The 24064-nt window shown below is 34.0% G+C and overlaps 1 protein-coding gene across 5 annotated transcripts in view; it reads left to right on the forward strand.

Moving 5' to 3' along the window:
• Positions 1–2920: 2920 nt before the first annotated feature.
• Positions 2921–24064, forward strand: part of LOC132752024 (spermatogenesis- and oogenesis-specific basic helix-loop-helix-containing protein 2-like) — a 119534-nt gene continuing 98390 nt past the window's right edge. For 3 of the 5 annotated variants that reach the window (XM_060742279.1, XM_060742281.1, XM_060742282.1), the window contains exon 1: positions 6346–6412. In XM_060742279.1, the coding sequence (XP_060598262.1) occupies positions 6361–6412 (52 nt within the window). In that variant the 5' untranslated portion in view covers positions 6346–6360. Of the gene's footprint in view, positions 3077–6345; positions 6413–24064 lie in introns of those variants that run through there. The other 2 variants (XM_060742280.1, XM_060742283.1) reach the window with 1 other exon arrangement.

The following is a 24064-nucleotide window of genomic DNA, read 5'->3' on the forward strand; positions in this document are numbered from 1 at the left end:
CCACAATGGAAAGGTTTTCGACATGAAATTCCTTTTGAAGTTTGTCACAAAACGCGCGAAAAACGTGATGGCGTTTAGCGGCAAAAATATAACATGTAGAAACAAATATTTATGTTATAAATAAAGCTGGTACATGTACATGAATTAAAATGGATCGATAGTGATACAGATGTCTAGCTATTAGACAGTGTTAAAAATAAGATAATAGACAAACATATTAATAATTATATTCATGTAACACATTATAAATCAAACAAAACTTTATTATCAAGTCCATTTGGAATCATAGTATTTAATTTATGGATCCAAAACGATTCTTTACAAAAATGGCATCTCAAACCCAAAAGGCAATATCATCGTTAAAATATTATCAGAAACCTTTCGGTCATTTTGCAAGTAAATGAATTGTTAAAATTTTTGATCATATGATTAAACCAATGTTATGCTATGGGATTTGAATATAGTCAAACTATTGAATATAAATGCATAACAATTTTGTCGAAAACATTTATCCATAAAAAAAACAACAACAAATATAGCTATGGTTTTAGGAGAATGTGGTAGATTACCCTTAAGTATTTTGTACATGACAAACTGAAAACGATATTTTTTTAACTTCTGCATGACCATGCCTGTATCTAGATATCCTAAACAGTGCTATTAAATATTGAAGTCACTAGACGAAGTAGGTCGAATATGTTGGGTTACCAAAGTAAAATATGTACTGTTTAGGTGTATTTTTTGGTTTTGTCTGGATATCTCAAGAAATTCGTGACATCAATATGTTCCTTAAAGACTTATCGATTGTTGTACTTTTAACAATGGTATGAAAATATAACGAATACTAGTCGATGTTTTTAACTATAATAAATTTATGTTTGAAAGATACCTAATTAATAGAAATACCATTTTAATACACTTCCGTTGCTCCAACCACAAATTAGGTATAGAAATAGGCAGACATAATAATATCCTAAGAGTACAACTTGTAATGATAGTATAGATTGTGAGTTCCGTGCTTTCTTTATATGTAAAAATATACAAGCACATCCGTGATCATTATTTATTCAATTGTTATTTTGGCGAAAAAGAACTACGTGATTTTTATGTATTAATAAGTAGTGATACAACCCCATTAAGGAAGCTTGTGTTTATGTATATGTTTTAATGGATGATATAAACAACTAGTCTTTGTTCACATTTATAAATATTGTTAAGGTGACGCAACAATGTTACAAAATTGATGTATGTATACTATGTATTTTGGGTTATTTGAATCTTGTAAAAAAAATCTTGGTCAGGCCACAATTGCCTTTAAAAGTTGTGCAGTATTTAGAGCAAGATTGTTATTTCTTTGCATTCAACAATTAGCAATTAGCTTATTTAACAAATGTTCCTAACGCGCTTTTTTCTAGGTTGAATTGGAAAGGTAAATACATATAGGAAGTAATTCGATAAAATTTAAATTATATTAGGTTTCCAGCAGGTTGCGTTCGTAATCACCGTTTATTTTTTTAAGATCATACCTGACTTGCGTATTGATGCCGATTGTTAGTTTCGTTGATAGCGTACATATTACTTCATGATTTTTTTATATTCGTTGTACCTAAGACATTTTACTATCTACTCATGTCATTAGCAGAGACAAATTTTATGATGTAACGCCGAATTCGTGAATGCAGCACTGAAGCAACGGCGGTTATCTCATTAAAAGTAGCTCACTCTTATTTTACCAGATTCTTCCTATTGTTATACGACACTTGCAGTTTGACAAATGTCTTAGAATATGAATATGAGAAAATAATGTTTTAAATGTGTTAAATGTACATATTTATTTGACGAAACACAAAAGTCACCTTCAAAACGGTAATCAGGTTGTCTTTCTCACGAATGATCTAAAGAAGTAAACATATTCCTGAAAAAAAAAACATGTAATGCTGGTAAAAGTATAATGTCGTAGCAACCGCATGCGCTCAATCATTTCCTTAAATTTGATTTAGAATAAAAAATTTTGGTTCGTTTATTTACTGTATTGTTCGTTTTGGCAATAGCGTTGCATAGATTCGGCTTGACTTGTACGTTGTTTTTTTGTGTTTTTTTTTGCACATTCCTGCGTTACTGGATATGCGCGGGGTATTCGAAAAACGGTTATAAACTATTTGTCAGGCTAGAGCGCCAGCCCAATAAATTAATGGTACCTAACATATAATAATTTTCGGTGTAAAAAGCTGACTAAATCATATGTCCAGTTTCTTTGCGATTGAGTAAATTTTGTACCAGTTGCTTGCTGGTAATTCAGGGACTACATGTATTAAAATGTTCACTTTTCAACCAAGTTCATGTTTCTTTCCATTTGAAATTAGTTATCTACATTGTAGAGATGTCAATATATACATGTATGTAATTATATGTCTTTTAGATTGGAATTCTCATTTTTTAGAGTTCTATAATAGACAATGTCATTTGTAGTAATTACATATCTTGTCAATTATATAATGTGTAGCCAAGGTCTTTCAATATATTTGAAGACCTGAATCTCTGATGATCATAATGATGACGAATAAAATGATGTTAACCTCATCAAACCAGTATTGTCTATTCTTAACATACACGTGTTACAAAAAAAATGTGGTAGAAAATGCCAATGTGTGAATACGAATAAATATACTGTAGAATATAGCTGTTTCAATTTCTATTCTTACTTAAGAGCATAAAATATCAGGACTTTCTCGCGGCAGCTTAAGATCTTCAGCGTACCCTTTGGAATGCAGCAAGAAAGGGGAAAAAAGCGGCATATAAAGCTGTAGAAGGCGGTATTCAATATACCAAACTGGTTATTAATATTTTGTACTTTCAGCACTTTGATTTTGAAGCGTCCCGAATAAACCCAAAATCGTGTAATCCCCGTGCAAAACATGCCCAACACGTGCCTATTATTATTGAATACTGATTGGTTAGGGTAGAAGAAATCAACCAATTAAAATTAGATGTACACATACCGGAAGCAAGTGGAATTGTCATTCTGACAATATCGTTGCAAGAGGTATGGAAGATGTGTATGAGGAATGCTTTTCTTGTAAGTCTTTTATTGAGCTTGATTTGTAGAGTAGTCAATGAATAATAACGCCGTAAGGGAACACTTGCAACAACCAGCGATTTTCACGGTGCGTAATCGTTTCGGACTGATTTGGAATATTTCCCCGTTCCTGAACTGATTCGGATATTTTTCACCGGATTGATTCATATAAAATGGATTTTGAGCTTCATAAGGTAAGAAAATATATAAAATAAACATATTTACAACTGTTAGCTGGAGCTGGGGCGGATACAGAACAGGGTTACCTGGGGGGGGGGGCTCAGGGTTACCTGGGGAGGGGGGGGGGGGCTGACATATAGGTGGAAGACAAAAAGAAAAGAAAAACAGTGCAACAGGTGAAAATCGCGCGTGTTTGTTTTTTTTTTTGGGGGGGGGGGGGGGGGCAGCATCTTGTTTTAGGTGATCAAATTATAATTGATGTATCTTATGTGATTGGGATGGGTATGGGAGGTGTCCCATCCCATAGACTCAGAAAATTTTAAAATATGAGATTGAAAATGGTGTTATTTCCTTGACTTTTAGTGCTGTGTATGATACCTTTTGGATGATTTAACATCACATTGTATTTTTTATAGGTTAGTGTTTGCAGCGTCTTTCAAATAATATTCTCCTGGTGTTTAGTAGTAAGCATTTACAAAATAACAGCATACTTACCAATGTATGCGCGACCGTTGATAAAAATAATTTCAAACACTTGATCAATTTACTTGTCTGAATAATAGTTTTATATAAAAAATAATAGCGCTTTCCCAAAGTAAAGTGTTAATAAAATACTGCTTTTCTATTGTACAAAAAATAATAATTTGAAACAAATATTCAATAAGAATTTTTTTCCATCAATAAATCCATTTTAGATATTGAAGAGGTCAGTACAATTTAAATTTTATTTAAAAAATATAACTGCCATAAAAAAATATTAAAAAGCAAATGACCAAATATTTCATCTGAATAAAAATTAGTAAAATCAGTTATAAACTAAGATGTGATTCCTTTAATATCATCTTTATAACAATTGCCACCTTTTAATTTACAAATAATAATTTTCAATTTCTTAATTTTAGAGCTTTCGCAAAAAAAATGGAAAAACAAAAATAATAGTAAAATATAGTGTACAATGTTACACATCTATTTGCCACTATCTGTGACTATTAATTTCATTAGACTTTTGGAAAGTAATAAACAAATCAATTATGCAGTTTAAACATTGAAGTGATTCAAGCATCAAGCAAGATCTCTATCAAGCCCCCAGGCAGGAGATTAACAACTGGATGACAGCAATAACTGTTTTGATAAGGGAGTACACTGCAGCCAACTGGCAAAATATATTCCAGCCGAGCTGGTAAAGGTATCGTTGGGCCGAGCTGGGGGGGGGGGGGCTATAGCCCTGAAGCCCGGTCCTGAATCCGCCACTGGTTAGTCTTTGAATATTCTATGTGCATGGAACATTGCAATGTTTAAGGAATTCATATACAACTTTATTATTTTATAAGGTTTGTTAACGGTCTTTTTATCAGTTTGAATCGAAAAACAAATTTCACATGTCAGTGAAGTAGTTGTAAACACTAGGATAAAATTGCCAAAAAAGTCATTATTGTCCTTATTTTTTCAAGTATTTCATGATTATATTATAGAAGATATCATTCCGCAATAATTTAGTGGTTTTTGTAAAATGAATTGTCCGGTAATGAATTTGTAGGACGTAAGCCAAGTAACAGTCAGCGCTTTGCCTTGTTTTCCTTAATACTAATCAATCCGGTGCCCTAAAAAAATTTACGAGGTTGTCATAAATAAGTATGTCCTATAAATTCATTACTGGACAAAACATTTTACTTAAACCGCTAAATTATCAAGGAAAGATTTTTTTCTATAATATGATTCTGAAATCTCTGAAAAATCAAAGATAATACTGACTCTGGCAATTTTATGCTAATGTGTACTACTACTTCACTGACATGTGAAATTTGTTTTTCAATTCTAACTAATAAAAGACCGTTAACGAACCTTATAAAGTTGTATATGAATTCCTTAAACATTGCAATGTTCCATGCAAGTAGAATATTCAAAGACTAACAGTTCTAATATGTTTATTTTATATATTTTCTTACCTTGTCAAGCTCAAAATCCAATTTATCTGAATCAATCCGGTGAAAAAAATCCAAATCAGTTCAGGAACGGGGAAATATTCCAAATCAGCCCTGAACAATTACGCACAGTGATTTGGATAAAAGTTTACCTGCTTATCAGTGTTTACATTTTCTAGCAGGCAGCTTGGCAGATATATTGCTCTTTAGTCTCTCTTAGAAAATTATTAATCTTGGTTCTGTTAATGTACTATGAAATCATAAATATATGGATATATATACATGTATATATAAAAAAAGGAAAAAGAAGTGCCGGAAAAAAGTTACATATAAATAAAACAAAAACACAGTCCATAAGTTAGCTTATTTACTAACCGGTTTCTCTTATGATCATATTTTTCCTTCATTAATTTAATATTTTACATTTTTCATTTTCCAGAAAAAAGCCTTGATAATATAAAATGTATACTCAACATCACTAATTCCGCATCATCACTTATTTCAAAGTAATGGCATATTTCAATGTGACCAGTGTTAAAATTTGTGAGAATTGACATATTTTATTTATACACCTAATACCCCGGTCACAATCACATTCACGGAATACGCCCATGGAAGAGCCACGGATTAATTCCGGCATCGTCCATAGCTACCCGTACTGGTCAGTAGCTCTCTGTGTTGTAACCGTAATCAATCGTAGTAGTCCTTGTATATCCGTAGCGATCCTTGACAATTTTTGAACATGCACAAAAATTTGCTACGGAAAAATCAAACGTAGCATTTCCCTACTAGTCCGTATTAATCCGAACTAATACGTACTGGTCCGTACGAAAACTGTAATAGTCCGTACTGATTCGTAGTCCACCAACTTGTCAAGGATTTCCACGGTTTGGTACTTGTACGGTTACCCTACTTATAAGCTACGGTTTTAATACGGATTAATATGGCATTGTCACGGAAAGCCACGATCGTAATACGTTGTACTACGGAGAAGCAAGGATTAGCATGGTCTTATACGGTTTATTGCGTTGCAACACGGAATGGGACAGCCCACCACTGTTTAGTACGGATGAATTAAGTAAGGGTATAAATACTACCTTCTTGTTAAAAACAGACATATATATTTGCAGAAACATTTAATAAATGATAATTGCCATTTACTGGCTGCAACTTTATATTGAAATGGTTCAGAATGCGGAGGCAGTGGTCGAGCGGCTTGATGACATGCATAGAAGTAAATTTATATTAATATCGTACTACAATTCATAAGAAATAGAAAAACATTTAATGTTACATATTTTACAAACATTGGATCGTGAAAATGGAGTAAATATGTACATAAAACGAAGTGTCTCATAAGCCTCGGACACTGGCCCTTGAGTGATAATAAGATTAATTAACAAGCTTTTTACATCTTTTTAAAACATAAACATCACGATAATTAATGAAATTGAAAGATGAACAGCAAATCTTAAAATTAAAAGAGAAGCAGTATTGATCAACATTTTTCATTAATGATTACTAGTCCATATCTAATCAGGTAAGAGAAGACAGACGAGATGGTGGACTAGAGATGGGCTTTTAAGAAGACTGCTTCATGTTTAGTATGAGGCTCTCATGGCCGAACTTGTTGAGGATCCAGCGTCCTTCAAGAAATTCACTTTAATTGGACTTGATGTGTCTCGGAGTTCGGTCGTGATTAGGCTAAATCCTCTCCGCCAAAATCATTGAACGCTGCAATTCGTTTTCTAGGTGTTCTTTTCTTTTGAGGCATTTTGAAAATGAACAAGCAAGAGGTTGTGGACGGATGTATTAGGTCCGTATAGATCCGTGGCAATGCGTTCTTCTCCGTTTCAATGCGTTCTTCTCCGTATCAGACCGTAATTATTTGTACTAGCCCATGCCTAGACCGTAGCAGACCGTAGTGTATCCGTAGTGTGTCCGTCCTGATTCGTGTTGCTCCATATCAAACCGTGTCGGTCCGTAACAATCCGTGTCTCTCCGGGGGCTTTTGGTGGTAAATCCGTCGGACTCCGTAATCATACCGTTGTGTGTCCGTTCGGACTACGGAATTTCACATTTCCGTAGTAATCCGTGAGTGATTAGACCATAGCTCTTCTGTGGCATTAGCCGTGAATATGTGACTGGGGCATAAGCAACAAAGTTTTTGTGCAAAATGTTTTAAATGTCAAGATTTTTAGGTAAAACAGAGCAACATTTTACTCATTTCTGCAAAAAGCAACAATAGTCCATAAATTTTTTGCATAGACTATGCTGGAAACAATCCTCATTTTCTAAATGATCTTGTTTGCTGAAAAAATAAATTTTGAGTTACAAAGTATACTGGGATCCTACATATTACCGGACAAAATATGATGTTTTTTCGCTGTAACTTTTATCTAAAATAATAAAAAAGAATGGAACTTTACCCAAATAATTTTGGGTTCTTAATACACGTAAACATTCCTTTATCAAACATGAAATTAAACATTTGACCGTAGAAATGTGTCTTTAAAGTAGGGCATTATAAGAGGGAAAAAAATTGTGTAGACAACTCAATTTACCGGACATTATGTTTCAAAAAATGTTCAAGTCGTGAATTGAAATTAATCTTTAAATAAGCAGCAAGGAAACTACAACTTAATTGAATGGCAAGTTTAAGATATTGGAAAACCCCAGTAATACTATGTCGCTAGAAATAGACACGGCAGCCATGCCTGTTACGAAGAGGCCAATATAGGGGTGTAGTTGAAATTAACACTATTAACTCAATTAACATATTGATTCTTCATGATCCTTAAATGTATGTAACATTTTGATATTCAAATGGAATTCTGTTTTTTTGTCATACAGTTTCCTTTTGGTCATCATGTAGCATGTTGCAAAAGCCATAAAGTCTATTTTTTTGTACATTTCATGTAGAGTTTCCTGCCGTGGGCGTAACCCATTTCCTTATATGTTTTCTAATTTGCATTTCTTTGTAAAAGGAAACATGAGATATTGTTTAAACTAAATTTAAAATTACTTTTTATCATTAAAATATGTAACGATTGTCTCCTGAGATAACGATGAGAAGAATTAAAAGTAAAACCTATCTAAAATAACCCATCAAGGGCCTCAATATAAGGGAATGCGCAGAACAGATTATAATTTTGTTGTTATTTACTTTGAAATAGAAAGTGTGTGTACAATTAAGACCGGATGATTTTTTAATGGAAGCAAAAAGTAAAGATTTATTACTTATTATACAGGAATATATTTTGTCCGGTAAACTGATTGTCCGGTAAATACGTAGGATCCCAGTAGATAGTTTTAATATTCAAAATTTAGCAGTATGCCATGTAGAAATTTTAACTGAAACATGAAAAAAACTATAGTGTAACACCATTTTCCGTGATTTAAATGATGACATTATGTTTTCAAAATGGCCGACACATGGTCTACATCTGGCCCATTAAAACTAATTTTGATTGAATAATGTGTTGTTTCCTTGTGTCATGTAGCAGAAAAATGTTACAGCATATGATAGTTTTTGGGGAGGCTATGCCGACCCAATGTTAATAACTGTCTGTCAAATCTTACTGCCGCGGTAATCAGGTCAAAAAATAGTACCTTGATTTTTTCTAAGCTGACTCATCACTCATCACAGACATTTACAATATGAAAATATTTTCATTCTTTAATTTCATATCTGCAATTTGTAAAGATAATAATTCTCTGAAAAATTCTTGATTTTTGTTTAAATCACTACTCCGTGACGTCATACTGCCACGGTAATCAGGTCAAAAAATAGTACTTTGATTTTTTCTAAGCTGACTCATCACTCATCACAGACATTTACAATATGAAAATATTTTCATTCTTTAATTTCATATCTGCAATTTGTAAAGATAATAATTCTCTGAAAAATTCTTGATTTTTGTTTAAATCACTACTCCGTGACGTCATACTGCCGCGGTAATCAGGTTTAGGCATATTACGTACGTCTGTATTAAATAGTTCTGGTATGAAAACCCTTCAAAATAATAACTTTATCCATATTTTTTTAACAAAAAGCATAAATGAAAATTTATAAGTAAATGCTTTAATTCAGTGGCAAATATTCTTTATTATTTTTGATAACAATTTTCCAATTACTACGCAGCGACCAACTGTTTATGACGGGTCATTAACTAGAACGTTGCAACTACGTATTCTCAATATCATGCATGTGCTTTTGTTGTTATAAACTATTAATAGTCCTTAATATTTTTTAAAGACAAATAATTGTAAACTGTCGCTTACATCAGAGACATGGATCATGCTTGCGTGATAACTAAGGGAAAACTAACTTATTTGTACACCCCAGGAGGCTGTACGCGGAAAACGCTCATAAACCGATAAATCATATAGCTGTTTAGTAAATATTTTGCATACATTTAACTAAAAATTCACTGATGGTGATGAACATATAGTTTAAAAACATTTTATTCTTTAACCATTATCGCCGAAAAAAAAAACTATTTAACTACAAAACCCCTAAGGACCTCCGACAAAATCCCAGCACAATATTACATTTTACATTAGCAAAATAAAAAAAGCAATACTTATATTTTCATCTTACATAATTCATTAATCAAACTTTTAACATAAAAGTATCTTTGGTAATTGACAGATCCCTACTCTGATCTTTTATTTGTATAGGAATAAATTTAAACATGTGCTCTTTTGTTTAGGAATATTTTGTAGTGAAAGTCTTATATATTCACTAATCTCATAATTAGAATTAGACAGGTCAGGAATTTATACAAACAGTTGTTTAGTTAACTATGCTCATTTTAATCCCAATAGAAACATTCAAATATTTTGTGGTAAAAAACATGACCAAAGTACCTAGTAGTCGTTTACCCGGTGGTGATCCCATTAAACTGATTATAGATTCGAATTGATTAGAAAACACAAATAGAAACATGTGTTTCCGTACAACAAAATCGGAAGTAAAGTGAACAGTTAATTGACAGAAATATGTGGTCAAATATGTTTTAACAAGGAAATAAGTATTTCAGAGAAAGACGCAAAGATCAGTATGACCCGTATTGTGTAATTAGAAAGTTTATTCAATTCTAGGGCATACATCATAATTTGATAGTCCATTTGTAATAAAATTCAAATTTTCAATACAGATTATGAGATACATAAAAAATATTAAAGAATAAGAAGCTTTAATTAAAAAACAAAAACAAAAAAAACAAAAACAAAAAAAACCGCATACATATACAAATTACTTACAGTCGAGCATCGGGAAGTCATTAACATATCTTACGAAACTTTAATTTGAAACCGATATTTGCTCGCGCTGAAGTGATAAATGTTTATTTGAAAAATAAAAAAAAAGAACTTTTATGGTTGTGTTCTAAAAAATAATGGGCGGCATAAGAGGAATTTCTTATTCATTTTACAACACTTGAAAAAATTACTACAGAAAATGTGATGTTGTTTTGTTTTCAACAAAAGTGTGTGTGTTTTAAGTTTATTTATACTCGGCGCCGGAATAACCATATGTCCGAGATTATAGCATCTGGGACGTCTTTTTCAAGCAGATTCTTCCTGGAAGTCCATTCTTCGTTCTTTGGTGGTAAAGGAGAGGACAATACCGTCAAGGCATCAACTTTCTGACTGACGACAACAAAAACGGCATCTATTAGCGCCAAACCTCCAGAGTAAGTCACGACAGGTCAACCAATCACCTCTGGTACTTATGATGACTTGACTATGACCTTCCGTGTGCCTTCTCCGCGACGTGCACGCCTCTGGAGGTATTTGGAGAAGTTTCAACAAAAACTTCCAAAACACGCCATTTATAACACCATTCATAGCACTGACGGCTTCGATGTTCTCATCTATTTGCGGGAAATGGTCGACAGGGAAAACCCTACGTAATAACCGCACACCCTGTTTAACAACAGATTTTCCGCAGTATATATTTCAAGCTAGTGAGGTTTTAAAATACACGTAGAATCTATCGATTAACTACCATAAGTTGGTTGAGTGTTTTGAGTGTTGGCGGTAAAAAAGAAGATATAACTTCCTGATCAATTTTCACTTAGGTTGATTCAGTTTTGAATAAGCTTTGCAGAGATGTATTTTTTCAAGAAATATTTAGCTTTAATATTATCCGACGCCGTCAGTAATGAAATGGGATTAATTTTCTGAAACGTGATTTTATTCGAGATTTGCTTCTGAAGAAGACAACCTTCTGTCCGTAGAGCATGAATGTTAATACTCATCACAAGACAGTATCTTATTGATCTCAATTATGGTAATCTAAACGTGTATAATTTTTATGTTCAATAAAAATGTTGCATCACTGCAGTTGTTATTATCATTCAATAATATTAAAATGACATAAAATATTTATGATGAACAGTCCTAGAATATTTTGATAAGGAACCGTCAGTTTGTAAAATGTTATTGTTATCTGATAATGAATAGTCGTCATACTTGCTGGTATGTCATTTATTATTGACAGTTTAGGTTTTTCAAAATTTGCATGATTAACAGTCCGAATGTAGACCTTAATTAAATGTTCTGGAATATTAACAAAATGAATAGTCAACCTCATTAACCATATATATGAATGGTTGAACACAACAGTAAGGATAAATAGCGCAATGTGCATATCTTTTTATTTTGGTAGCATATTTTAAGCAAAAAGAAAAGAAACTATAAGTCTGAAACATTCTCTCATAGCCTCCCCATCAGTACATTCAGTGCTTTGATTATACTGTAGGTTCATTGTTTGTTTTCTTTACTGTTTTAAAGTACCGTGAACTAAGAGGAGCACAGTATAAAATGTCACAATGATAAATATGAAATGTTAAATAACTTTTTTCACGGCTAGTTATTTGGACTAGCCATCAACACTGACCAAGCACTATCAAAAGTCATTCAGATATTTTCTATGGAACAGAATTAATGCATTTATTCTATCTTTCTTGGTGACATTGGAACTTGCATTATGCTTAATTCCATCTTGCTTGATGACATTGGAACTTGCATTATGCTTGATTCCATCTTGCTTGATGACATTGGAACTTGCATTATGCTTAATTCCATCTTGCTACATGACATTAGAACTTGCATTATGATTGATTCCATCTTGCTTTATGATATTTAAACGTTGCATTATTCTGGATTCCATTTTTCATTATTTCATTCAAACATTTCGTAGTGACCTGAATTCTTTCATTGAGTGATAACTATTTATCTGGAACAAGCCATTTGGAATACTAAAATGTTAACGTCTTATACCTTTATGTATAAGCTACCTTTCTTCATGCTCTATACAAACTATTTACGGTTTAGTTTTTTTGTATTACTTTTATGTAGAAGTCATTTAAAATTGACTATTTTTTGTTCCCTGATGGATTTTGTTAAAGTCTGACTTATTTGATTTACAGCTCGCATGGCGTGATTACTATTAGCCTTCGCTTATATCCATTATTCAGTGTTTATGCTTAATAAAGCTCTGTGTCTGAGGCTTTGTGGATTATGTTTGATCATCTTACATTATGATAAACAATTTAAACAATGTCTAGCGAGTTGTGAACTGTTAAGGGGCGAGAACTCTGTTATCGATATCAACAGATTTTTTCCATGATTCGCCTATCATCGGAATTTTCCGTACATGTTTATATTACGGAATACCGTTAGGGCCATCGTGGTTATACGTTAAAATACAGAAGGCGACAATGCTATAAATACGTACCAAACGCTTAATACATAAATTGCAGTGGAAAGAATATAAATACAAGTAGTAAGGATTATGCAATATAATTTTATACATGTATATGTATACAGTCTAATAGAAAAAATATGCTCGTAAACAGTTATTCAATGGGGCAGTTATACGTACAGTGGCAAGTTCAGGCCTTGGCTTAAGTGCTGCACCTATCCCCAAAGATACGTTGATGAGCTGGGATGGAATATATACGTGTAAGTTTCATGCAATAGTGGTCATAGTGTACTCTCTTATCAAAACATATAATGCTGTCGTCAAGTTGTTAAGCACCTGCCTAGGTGACTGCGATTGCGAAGGTCTTTATCTAATGACTTGGACATTAAAAGCAAAACTTATTAATTGGCCTTTTAACTTAATAAATGTCTCGGAGTCACTAATAGTGGCGAATAGGTATGTAACACATTAAAATATACATGTATAATAAGGAAAGAAAGAAGTTGTTTATTTTTGTGACATGTGCATAGTCAATTACAAATGTTGGGCATATGTGTGTCTGATTATAGATCAGACATCCCGCACACACCACCACATTCACATACATTTGTGCTTAAAGATATACTATGCACATCTTTCAGTAATATATTTTTATCACAGCAATTTATTGAAATCTATAAAATTCTTACTAAATATGTTTCATTTAAATAAAAACACATAATGTATAGGAATCTGCTTTCCTTATTACGGGTCAAATAAAGTTGTGCCTGTCTCTAAAAGAAACTTCCATATATATTTTTGTAATAACACTATACATGAATATTCATACTGCCCACTTACAGTGTAAAGTATTGAAAGCACAATGTTTGTGTGAAGCCAAATACTATTTATTTTATTTTACAAAAAAAAATAAAGTTTGTACTGTACTAAGTCGTGGCTACGAGTTACTAAGTGACATGTGTGTGTTTTTATTTATCTCGTGCGCACGAGATACTGTGTCGTGGCCACGAGTTACTAAGTCGTGGCCACGAGATAGTTAAGTCGTGGGAACGAGATACTATATCGTAGCCACGAGATACTATGTCACGGCCACGAGTTACTAAGTCGTTTAAGTCATGGGAACGAGATAACTAAGTCGTGCAGACGAGATAATTAAATAAGATTACACCATGATTTTTTAAACTTAGAAAATTTCTGTTTAAAGATTTACGTGCAACATTAATCTTTGAAAATACTGAAGTGTTCACTTTGAACTTAATACATGTCTTTAGGATCATAAGGCCCATAAATCAGACATTAATTCTGACTAAGTTATAGCCCTTTGATGGGACAATTCTATGATAGAATTGGTCATTTTGTACGTACAAAGGCCTGTTAACATTGTTTATACCATAACTTGAGAGGGACTTAGTCCTGGTTTATTTTATTGGGAAAGGATTGCCCATGGACAGTAGATATCCTTTAAGGATGTTTGAGGTCACAGGTCAGATAAACATGACACTTCATGTAAAATCCTTGTCTGATGAATGATTTAGAAAGAATAAGCCGTAGTTTATATAACCTAAAAAGATCAGTAGATGACACCTAATAATTTTTAGGCAATTTGGTCAGAAATCAGGGTCACAATTACGCTAAATCTTTGACCAATCAACTTGTATAAACTTGTATAAATGGCACTTTTACGGGCAAGTGAAGAAGGGGCATCCTTGTTAGGAAAATTCATATAAATACTAGTAGTGTAATTTGATTGGTTATTTATCTCGTTTGCACGACTTAACTTTCTCGTGGCCACGACTAAACTTTCTCGTGGCCACGACATAGTAACTTGTTCCAACGACTTATTTATCTCGTGGCCACGACTTATTAACTCGTGGCCACGACTAAGTTATCTCGTTCCCACAACTTAATTACCTCGTGGCCACGACTTAGTGACTCGTGGCCACAACATAGTATCTCGTTCCCACGACTTAACTATCTTGTGGCCACGACTTAGTAACCCGTGGCAACGACACAGTATCTCGTGCGCACGAGATAAATAAAAACACACACATGTCACCTTTGTGCCACCTTAAGTTTGATAAAATTCAATTTCACTTATCACACACGCTCAAAAAGAAGTGTAAACAATTGTATAAGAGGTGAGTTGCCACTTGTAGGATGAGTTATTGGAGACATATATAACTTTTTTTTCCACATGCTGGCGGAATCTTCAAAAACACGCACTTTTCGTCTGTCGCATCGTGTTCTCTTGTTTTTCAGTAAATTTACATGACATTGTCAGTCCCCAACTAACACTGTTCTGTATACGCCCCTATATAAAGTGGACGTAACTTTGTTTACTCCACGTGCCAAAATACGGGATCATCCGGAAAATAACGGGATGTACCGACAAAGCGACACCTGCTGTCATAATATGAACACAAATTATTGCAACTCGCATTATGCTTACTGCCAACTGCTTAGTGCGTACTGTCACATGCGACTATAATATCGCTATCGTTGTCATCCTCGTTGTCGATGCGCAGTGATCATGTATTGCATTATATTTGTAATCAGTGAATACATTGAAGCATATGAATGCTAAGACACATCAAATCAGCCAATTATTGATCAAAATGAATAGTTTAATTTGACATAATGTCGACAATATAAGTGGCAGATTTATAGCAAATTAAAGATACAACTACCATGTTACATATAGTTGTAAAGAATGTTATCTTTAACACCAAACATAATACGTTGTCCTTAAAAAAAAGATGCAATTAAACATATAGCATATTAAAATATGTGAGTTTGATGGTTTAGTAGGGAACACACAAGGTTGCAATTACATGAAAGTGCATTCAGTAATCATAAGGCATGATTGAATTTAGCAAAACGCAGGTTTTCATTGTCATAAAGAAGTATAGAAGCAAGCATAATGTAAGTTCCGATATCATAAAGCAAGATGGAATAAATGCATTAATTCTGTTCCATAATTTTCCTATCTAAAAAAATACTTTAAATTACTTTATGCTTTGGTGACATCAATATTATGTTATGCCTCGAAAGTATGAAAGTATGGGTTATTGCTATGTAAATAATATTGCAACTGTCCATAATGATTTTTGTAAAAACCAAAAATAATGCAATGGCACATTACCATTATGTTTATTTTATATGACTGCGTAAAATACAGCTGACCAGTTCCGAACAATTAAGCGATCCATTCTGGTACTCAACAATAAATATAGAAAATAAAATATTCAATGGTTCTGTTGTTTATTGACATTAACAAATAAATAATTTAGTCGACATTCAGTTTCGGCTTCTTATAATTTTCGTCTGATTATTGGATCTACATGAAGCAAAAGTACTGAATTTCATTTCGCCATTTTTGTGCCCCCACTATAGGGGGTGGGGCATTTAGATTTACCCTAATGTCCGTCTATCTGTCCGTTCTCCTGTTGTGTTGCAGATAGCTCAAAAAGTAGGGATGTTACATTTATCCGTTTAAACAGGTACGGCCGGTTTTTAGCTAATACCGGTTTGAAAATAAATAACCAGTAACCAGGGCAAGCCTTTGACAAAGAGGAGAAAAAGTTTTAAATTGATTTTCAACATTACCTTAGATTTTTACAACAAGATATGACATTTTGTTTGTATTTTAGTAGCAAATTTTGTATTTTTTCCCATGGCATCTACAGTTTTTGGTATTTTTTTTATTTAAGTGAAATAAAATAATTTTTTCTTTTTAAGAAAATGATCAAACACCATTGTATAAATAATTCTGTGCAAAAATAAAAATGAGGAAAACATAATAAAATAAAGTAAACACATAAGTTTTCACAGAATATAATTTATATCTATCTATAATGAGGTGTAACTCCCCAGAGCTAAATATGTAACATACTGGAAAACGACGTTTAGCTAGGTTTTCTAAAAGGTCAATAAACCAATCACGTATGGTTTATACTGATTACGTGTTTCTCCATGTACCGAAAACAGGTCACGTTCTCCTCCATGCCTCAAAAATTAATCACCAACCAATACTTTGCGGGCTCCAGCCCACAGGGAATAATACCTACAAAAATACTTTGTGAGGTCACATGACAGATTGTTTGCTAATTGTGATAGTGTGTTACTCCATTTGGTATTTTGAAAAGGACAGGGAATGTTCCTTGTTCGGATATTAGGTGACTGAAACTACATGTAATTTAAAAATCTACACTTTTTTATGCCCCCACAGAGTGGGAGCATATAGCGTTGCACTTGTCCGTCTGAGTGTCCGTCCGTCCGAGCAAACATTTGATATTTATGAGCTTCATTCCGTAGTTAAATAAAGAACAATAACTCATAAAATTCAAATTAAGAGCTATTTTTTTGTTTTTATGAGCTAATTTTGCTAACGTTGGTCCAGGTGGTGTTTATGAGATGATTTGCCTCATAAACATTAAAAGTTGGTACATGCGTACGTCCGTCCGTCCCGAAATCTTGAATCTCTGAACGCAACTCCTCTTAAACCGGATGGCAGATTTTGCTTAAACTTCCAGGGATGAACAACCTTAATGTGTAGATGGTAGTAAAGGAAGGAATATTTGCTGCGACCAAATTTAACAGAACTATGGCCCTTTGTTGATTTTTTCACTATATACTATGTAGAAATCTTGTGAACGCAACTCATCTTAAACCGGATGGCAGATTTTGCTTAAACTTCCAGGGATGAACAACCTTAATGTGTAGATGGTAGTAAAGGGAGGAATTTTTGCTGTGACCAAGTTTAACAGAATTATGGCCCTTTGTTGATTTTTTCACTATATACTATGTAGAAATTTTGTGAACGCAACTCCTCTTAAACCGGATGGCAGACTTTGCTTAAACTTCCAGGGATGAACAACCTTAATGTGTAGATGGTAGTTAAGGAAGGAATTTTTGCTGCGACCAAATTTAACAGAATTATGGCCCTTTGTTGATTTTTATGTCCCCACAGAGTGGGAGCATATAGTGTTGCACTTGTCCGTCCGTCTGTCCGTCCGTACGTCCCGAAATCTTGTGAACGCAACTCCTCTTAAACCGGATGGCAGATTTTGCTTAAACTTCCAGGGATGAACAACCTTAATGTGTAGATGGTAGTAAAGGAAGGAATTTTTGCTGCGACCAAATTTAACAGAATTATGGCCCTTTGTTGATTTTTTCACTATATACCATGTAAAAATTTTGTGAACGCAACTCCTCTTAAACCGGATGGCAGATTTTGCTTAAACTTCTAGGGATGAACAACCTTAATGTGTAGATGGTAGTAAAGGAAGGAATTTTTGCTGCAACCAAATTTAACAGAATTATGGCCCTTTGTTGTTTTTTTTCACTATATACCATATAGAAATTTTGCTAACGCAACTCCTCTTAAACCGGATGGCAAATTTTGCTTAAACTTCCAGGGATGAACAACCCTAATGTGTAGATGGTAGTAGAGGAAGGAATTTTTGCTGTGACCAAATTTAACAGAATTATGGCCCTTTGTTGATTTTTTCACTATATACCATATAGAAATTTTGTGAATGCAACTCCTCTTAAACCGGATGGCAGATTTTGCTTAAACTTCCAGGGATGAACAACCCTAATGTGTAGATGATAGTAAAGGAAGGAATTTTTGCTGTGACCAAATTTAACAGAATTATGGCCCTTTGTTGATTTTTGTGTCGCCTTGAAAAGGTGACATATAGGGGTTACTTTTGTCGGCGGTGTCGGTGGCGGCGTCTGTGTCGTTGTCGGCGTCGTTGTCGGCGTCGGCGTCCCCTAAAGCTTGTCCGGAGCATAACTCAGTCACTATAAGTCTGATTGACTTCAAACTTGGTATGCATGCTTCTTTCAATAACCCGAAGTGCAGTGCACAAGGACCGGTACTCTGCAGTTCTTATTTTTTGAGTTATTGCCCTTTGTTAATTTTCATACATTAATTTTGTCCGGGCCATTTCTCTTCAACTAAAAAAGCTATGGACTTGAAACTTCATAGGATGATAGATCTCATTATTAAGAAGTGCAGTGCACAAGAACCAGTACTCTGCACTTCCTAATTTTTGAGTTATTGCCCTTTGTTAATTTTCATACTTTATTTTGTCCGGGCCATTTCTCCTAATGTATAAAAGCCATGGACTTGAAACTTCATAGGATGATAGGTCTCATTAAGAAGAAGTGCAGTGCACAAGAAATGGTACTCTGCATTTCTTATTTTTTGAGTTATTGCCCTTTGTTTATTTTCATACTTTAATTTTGTCCGGGCCATTTCTCCTTAAGTATAAAAGCTATGGACTTGAAACTTCATAGGATGATAGATCTCATTATTAAGAAGTGCAGTGCACAAGAATCGGTACTCTGCATTTCTTAATTTCTGAGTTATGGCCCTTTGTTAATTTTCATACTTAATTTTTGTCCAGGCCATTTCTCCGAAAGTATAAAAGTTATGGACTTGAAACTTCATAGGATGATAGATCTCATTAAAAAGAAGTGCAGTGCATAAGAACTGATACTCTGAATTTCTTATTTTTGAGTTATTGCCCTTTGTTGATTTTCTTACTTTATTTTTGTCCTGGTCATTTCTCCTCAAGTATGAAAGCTATGGACTTGAAACATCATAGAATGATAGATCTTATTGATAAGAAGTGCAGTGTACAGAAACTGCTGCTCTGCACTTATTATTTTTTTAGTTATTGCCCTTTGTTATTTTTCATATTTCATTTTTGTCCTGGCCATTTCCCCTAAACTACATTGTTCACAAGGCGACACATCCGACTCGCGGAGTTCTAGTTTCACTATATACCATATAGAAATTTTGTGAACGCAACTCCTCTTAAACCAGATGGCAGATTTTGCTTAAACTTCCAGGGATGAACAACCTTAATGTGTAGATGGTAGTAAAGGAAGGAATTTTTGCTGCGACCAAATTTAACAGAATACTGGCCCTTTGTTGATTTTTTTCACTATATACCATATATATGTTGTCAGTGGGGGCATCCGTGTCCTTTGGACACAGTTCTAGTTAGACTATATACTATGTAGAAATTTTGTGAACGCAACTCCTCTTAAACCGGATGGCAGATTTTGCTTAAACTTCCAGGGATGAACAACCTTAATGTGTAGATGGTAGTAAAGAAAGGAATTTTTGCTGCGACCAAATTTAACAGAATAATGGCCCTTTGTTGATTTTTATTTTTCAATTTGTGTCACATGTAGTCTAAAAATATTTGACCTAGAGTCATAAGATTGACAGAACAGTGGTGTGTGGGGGCATCCGTGTCCTATGGACACATTTCTAGTTTAATAATTATTTGAATTATAAACACTATTTAGCATTGTTGTAAAAAGTTAAAGAGTTTATCTATATTGTATTTGAACAGCATGAAGTAGATCAGTGACAATTTTAGCTGCACCAAAACCGCACTTATATATCCCTAAAAAGTAGTGTAATCGTCCCTTGTGTAAAGCCAGGAACTTCGTGTGAGATGTGTTAAGAAAGGTAAATTAATTGATTTTCAAGGAATGGTTAGTTTAAATTTTCACAGAAAACAAATTTAATGTTGAAAATCTAAGGATTTTAGTACAATCAGTTAAACGTTTAACACGGCTATCTGGTATGATCCGTTTTAATGGTTAGCTTTTTTTTAACCGTGACACCCCTATCAAAATTTATTTGACCTGGAGTCATGAAGAAGTTGTGCACCTGGGGTTTGCTTGTGGATTTATTCTGTTTTGTCAGATTTATTATGCTCCCCGAAAAAATTTCGGGGGAGCATATAGTCGCCGCCTTGTCCGTCCGTCCGTCCGGCCGTCCGTCCGTCCGTCCGTCCGTCCGTCCGTCCCCTTTTCTTGTCCGGGACATAACTTTGACACAACAAGAGGTATCAACATGAAACTTTGTAGGTAGATAGATCTCATTGAGTAGGTGTGCAGTGCACAAGAACCGTAACTCTGCCTTGCCTAATTTTTGAATTATTCCCCTTTGTTTATTTTTACACTTTGAACTTTGTCCAGGACATAACTCTAAAAGTATAAGAGGTATCAACATGAAACTTTGTAGGTAGATAGATCTCATTGAGTAGAAGTGCAGTGCACAAGAACCGTAACTCTGCCTTGCCTAATTTTTGAATTATCCCCCTTTGTTTATTTTACACTTTGAACTTTGTCCGGGACATAACTCTAAAAGAATAAGAGGTATCAACATGAAACTTTGTAGGTAGATAGATCTCATTGAGTAGGTGTGCAGTGCACAAGAACCGTAACTCTGCCTTGCCTAATTTTTGAATTACCCCCCTTTGTTTATTTTACACTTTGAAATTTGTCCGGGACATAACTCTAAAAGTATAAGAGGTATCAACATGAAACTTTGTAGGTAGATAGATCTTATTGAGTAGAAGTGCAGTGCACAAGAACCGTAACTCTGCCTTGCCTAACTTTTGAATTATCCCCCTTTGTTTATTTTACACTTTGAACTTTGTCCAGGACATAACTCTAAAAGTATAAGAGGTATCAACATGAAACTTTGTAGGTAGATAGATCTCATTGAGTAGGTGTGCAGTGCACAAGAACTGTAACTCTGCCTTGCCTAATTTTTGAATTATCCCCCTTTGTTTATTTTACACTTTGAAATTTGTCCGGGACATAACTCTAAAAGTATAAGAGGTATCAACATGAAACTTTGTAGGTAGATAGTTCTCATTGAGTAGGTATGCAGTGCACAAGAACCGTAACTCTGCCTTGTCTAATTTTTTAATTATCCCCCTTTGTTTATTTTACACTTTGAACTTTGTCCGGGACATAACTCTAAAAGTATAAGAGGTATCAACATGAAACTTTGTAGGTATATAGATCTCATTGAGTACGAGTGCAGTGAACAAGAATCTTAACTCTGCCTTGCCTAATTTTTGAATTATCCCCCTTTGTTTATTTTTTACACTTTGAACTTTGTCCGGGACATATTTTTTTAATGTATCAGAGATATCAACATGAAACTTTGTAGGTAGATAGATCTCATTGAGTAAGTTTGCAGTGCACAAGAACTGTAACACTGTCTTGCTTTCTTTTGTAGTTATTGCCCTTTGTTCATTTTGACACTTTGAACTTTGTCTGGGACATTATTCTAAAATTATAAGAGATATCAACATGAAACTTTGTAGATAGATAGGTCTCATTGGGTGGAAGTGCAGTGCTTAAGAATCATTACTCTGCCTTGCCTTATTTTAAAGTAATTGCCGTTTGTTTATTTTTACTTTTTGACTTTTGTCCTGGACATTACTTTAAAACTATTAGAGATATCAACATGAAACTTTGTAGGTAGCTAGATATAATTGGATAGAACTGCAACGCTTCAAGAACCTAAACAAAGCCTGGTGTAATTTTGGAGTTATTGCCCTTTGTTCATTTTTTTATACTTTCCTGTGTCCAGAACCTTCTCGGGGAGCATCACCCGGTTCAACCGGTTCTTGTTGTCCTTGACTTAGTGAAAACCATTCCATTATTTTGTGTTATTTCAGTTTCTCGAGTGCTTGAGTTAGAATCAACCAACTTTAGGAATAATGATCAACATCACTGTAAAGCTATGCATCTGGGGTTTTGCATGTGGATTTTTTTCAGCTTTGTTAGAGTTATTGCCCTTGACTTAGTCTAAATTTGCAATTTTCAACTTGTTCATGCATTTGACCTGTAGGTCTGAAAGTTTACAAGAATGTTGGTCAGCCATTTACTTATGCACCTTGGGGTTTGCTTGTGGATTTATTCGTTTTTGTAATATTCTTGCCCTTGAGTTAGTAAACGATTTTTAATTTTCAACTTGTGGCACATGAAGCCGTAAAACCATTTGACCTAAAGTCATAAGATTGACATAACAGTGGAGTGTGGGGGTACCCGTGTCCTATGGACACATTTCTAGTTTTACTATAACTTAATACATAATTAAACATAATTGATTTTTATGCCCCCGCCATGTAATGGCCGGGGCATATAGTGTTACCCTGTTCCGTCCTTCCGTCCTTCCGTCATTCCGTCCTTCCGTCATTCCGTCATTCTGTCATTCCGTCATCATCAGTTTCCGTTCATTATCTTAGTAATGGTTGCACACATTCAACTCAAATTTGACATATGGATATGTCATGAGAAAATACAGGTCAAGTTCGAATTTGGTCATGGTTCGATGATTTTTGGCAGAGTTATGCCCCTTTTACTTTAAAATAATATGAAATTTTCAGTTTCCGTTCATTATCTCCCCAACGATACAACATATTCAACTCAAACTTGACATATGGATATGTCATGAGAAAATACAGGTCAAGTTCGAATTTGGTCATGGTTCGATGATTTTTGGCAGAGTTATGCCCCTTTCACTTTGAAAATAATATGAAATTTTCAGTTTCCATTCATTATTTCCCCAACGGTACAACACATTCAACTCAAACTTGACATATGGATACATCAAAAGAATGCGCAGGTCAAGTTCAAAATTTGGTAGTGGTTCAATGATTTTTGGCAGAGTTATGCCCCTTTAACTTTGAAAATAATATGAAATTTTCAGTTTCTGTTTATTATCTCTCCCCAACAGTACAACACATTCAACTCAAATTAGACATATGGATATGTTTTTGGAATGCCCAGGCCAAGTTCGAATTTGATCATGGTTCAATGATTTTTGGCAGAGTAATGCCCCTAACACTTTGAAAATAATATGAAATTTACAGTTTCTGTTCATTATCTACCCATCAGTGTTACATATTCAACTCAAATTTGACATATGGATATGTCAAAGGAATGGGCAGGTCAAGTTGGAATTTGGTCATGGTTCGATGATTTTTTGGCAGAGTTATATCCCTTTCACTTTGGAAATAATATACATGTAGATACATCTTAGTAATAAGCAGTTTAAGTTTGAATTTAGTCGTGGTTCAATGATTTTGGACAAACTTATCTTTCTTGAATGTTGGAAAAATTTTGAACTTTCAGTTTCAGCACTCATACTTTTGTGGAAATGTATGTAGCCATTATTTTGGCTACAAATATGAAATATGCTATTTTCAAAAGGTTAAGACTGAATAATTTCAGTGCCTTGAACATTGTATAAAAATGGTTTGTGTTAACATTGAAAAGTTTTAAGGGCTTTGAACTGCAAATGAAAAAAATAATTTGTGCAAACAAATTTGGAACTAAATA

Source organism: Ruditapes philippinarum, unplaced genomic scaffold (assembly GCF_026571515.1).
Source record: "Ruditapes philippinarum isolate M1 unplaced genomic scaffold, ASM2657151v2 ctg1786_1_1_1_1, whole genome shotgun sequence".
NCBI classification, from domain to species: Eukaryota; Metazoa; Mollusca; class Bivalvia; order Venerida; family Veneridae; genus Ruditapes; species Ruditapes philippinarum.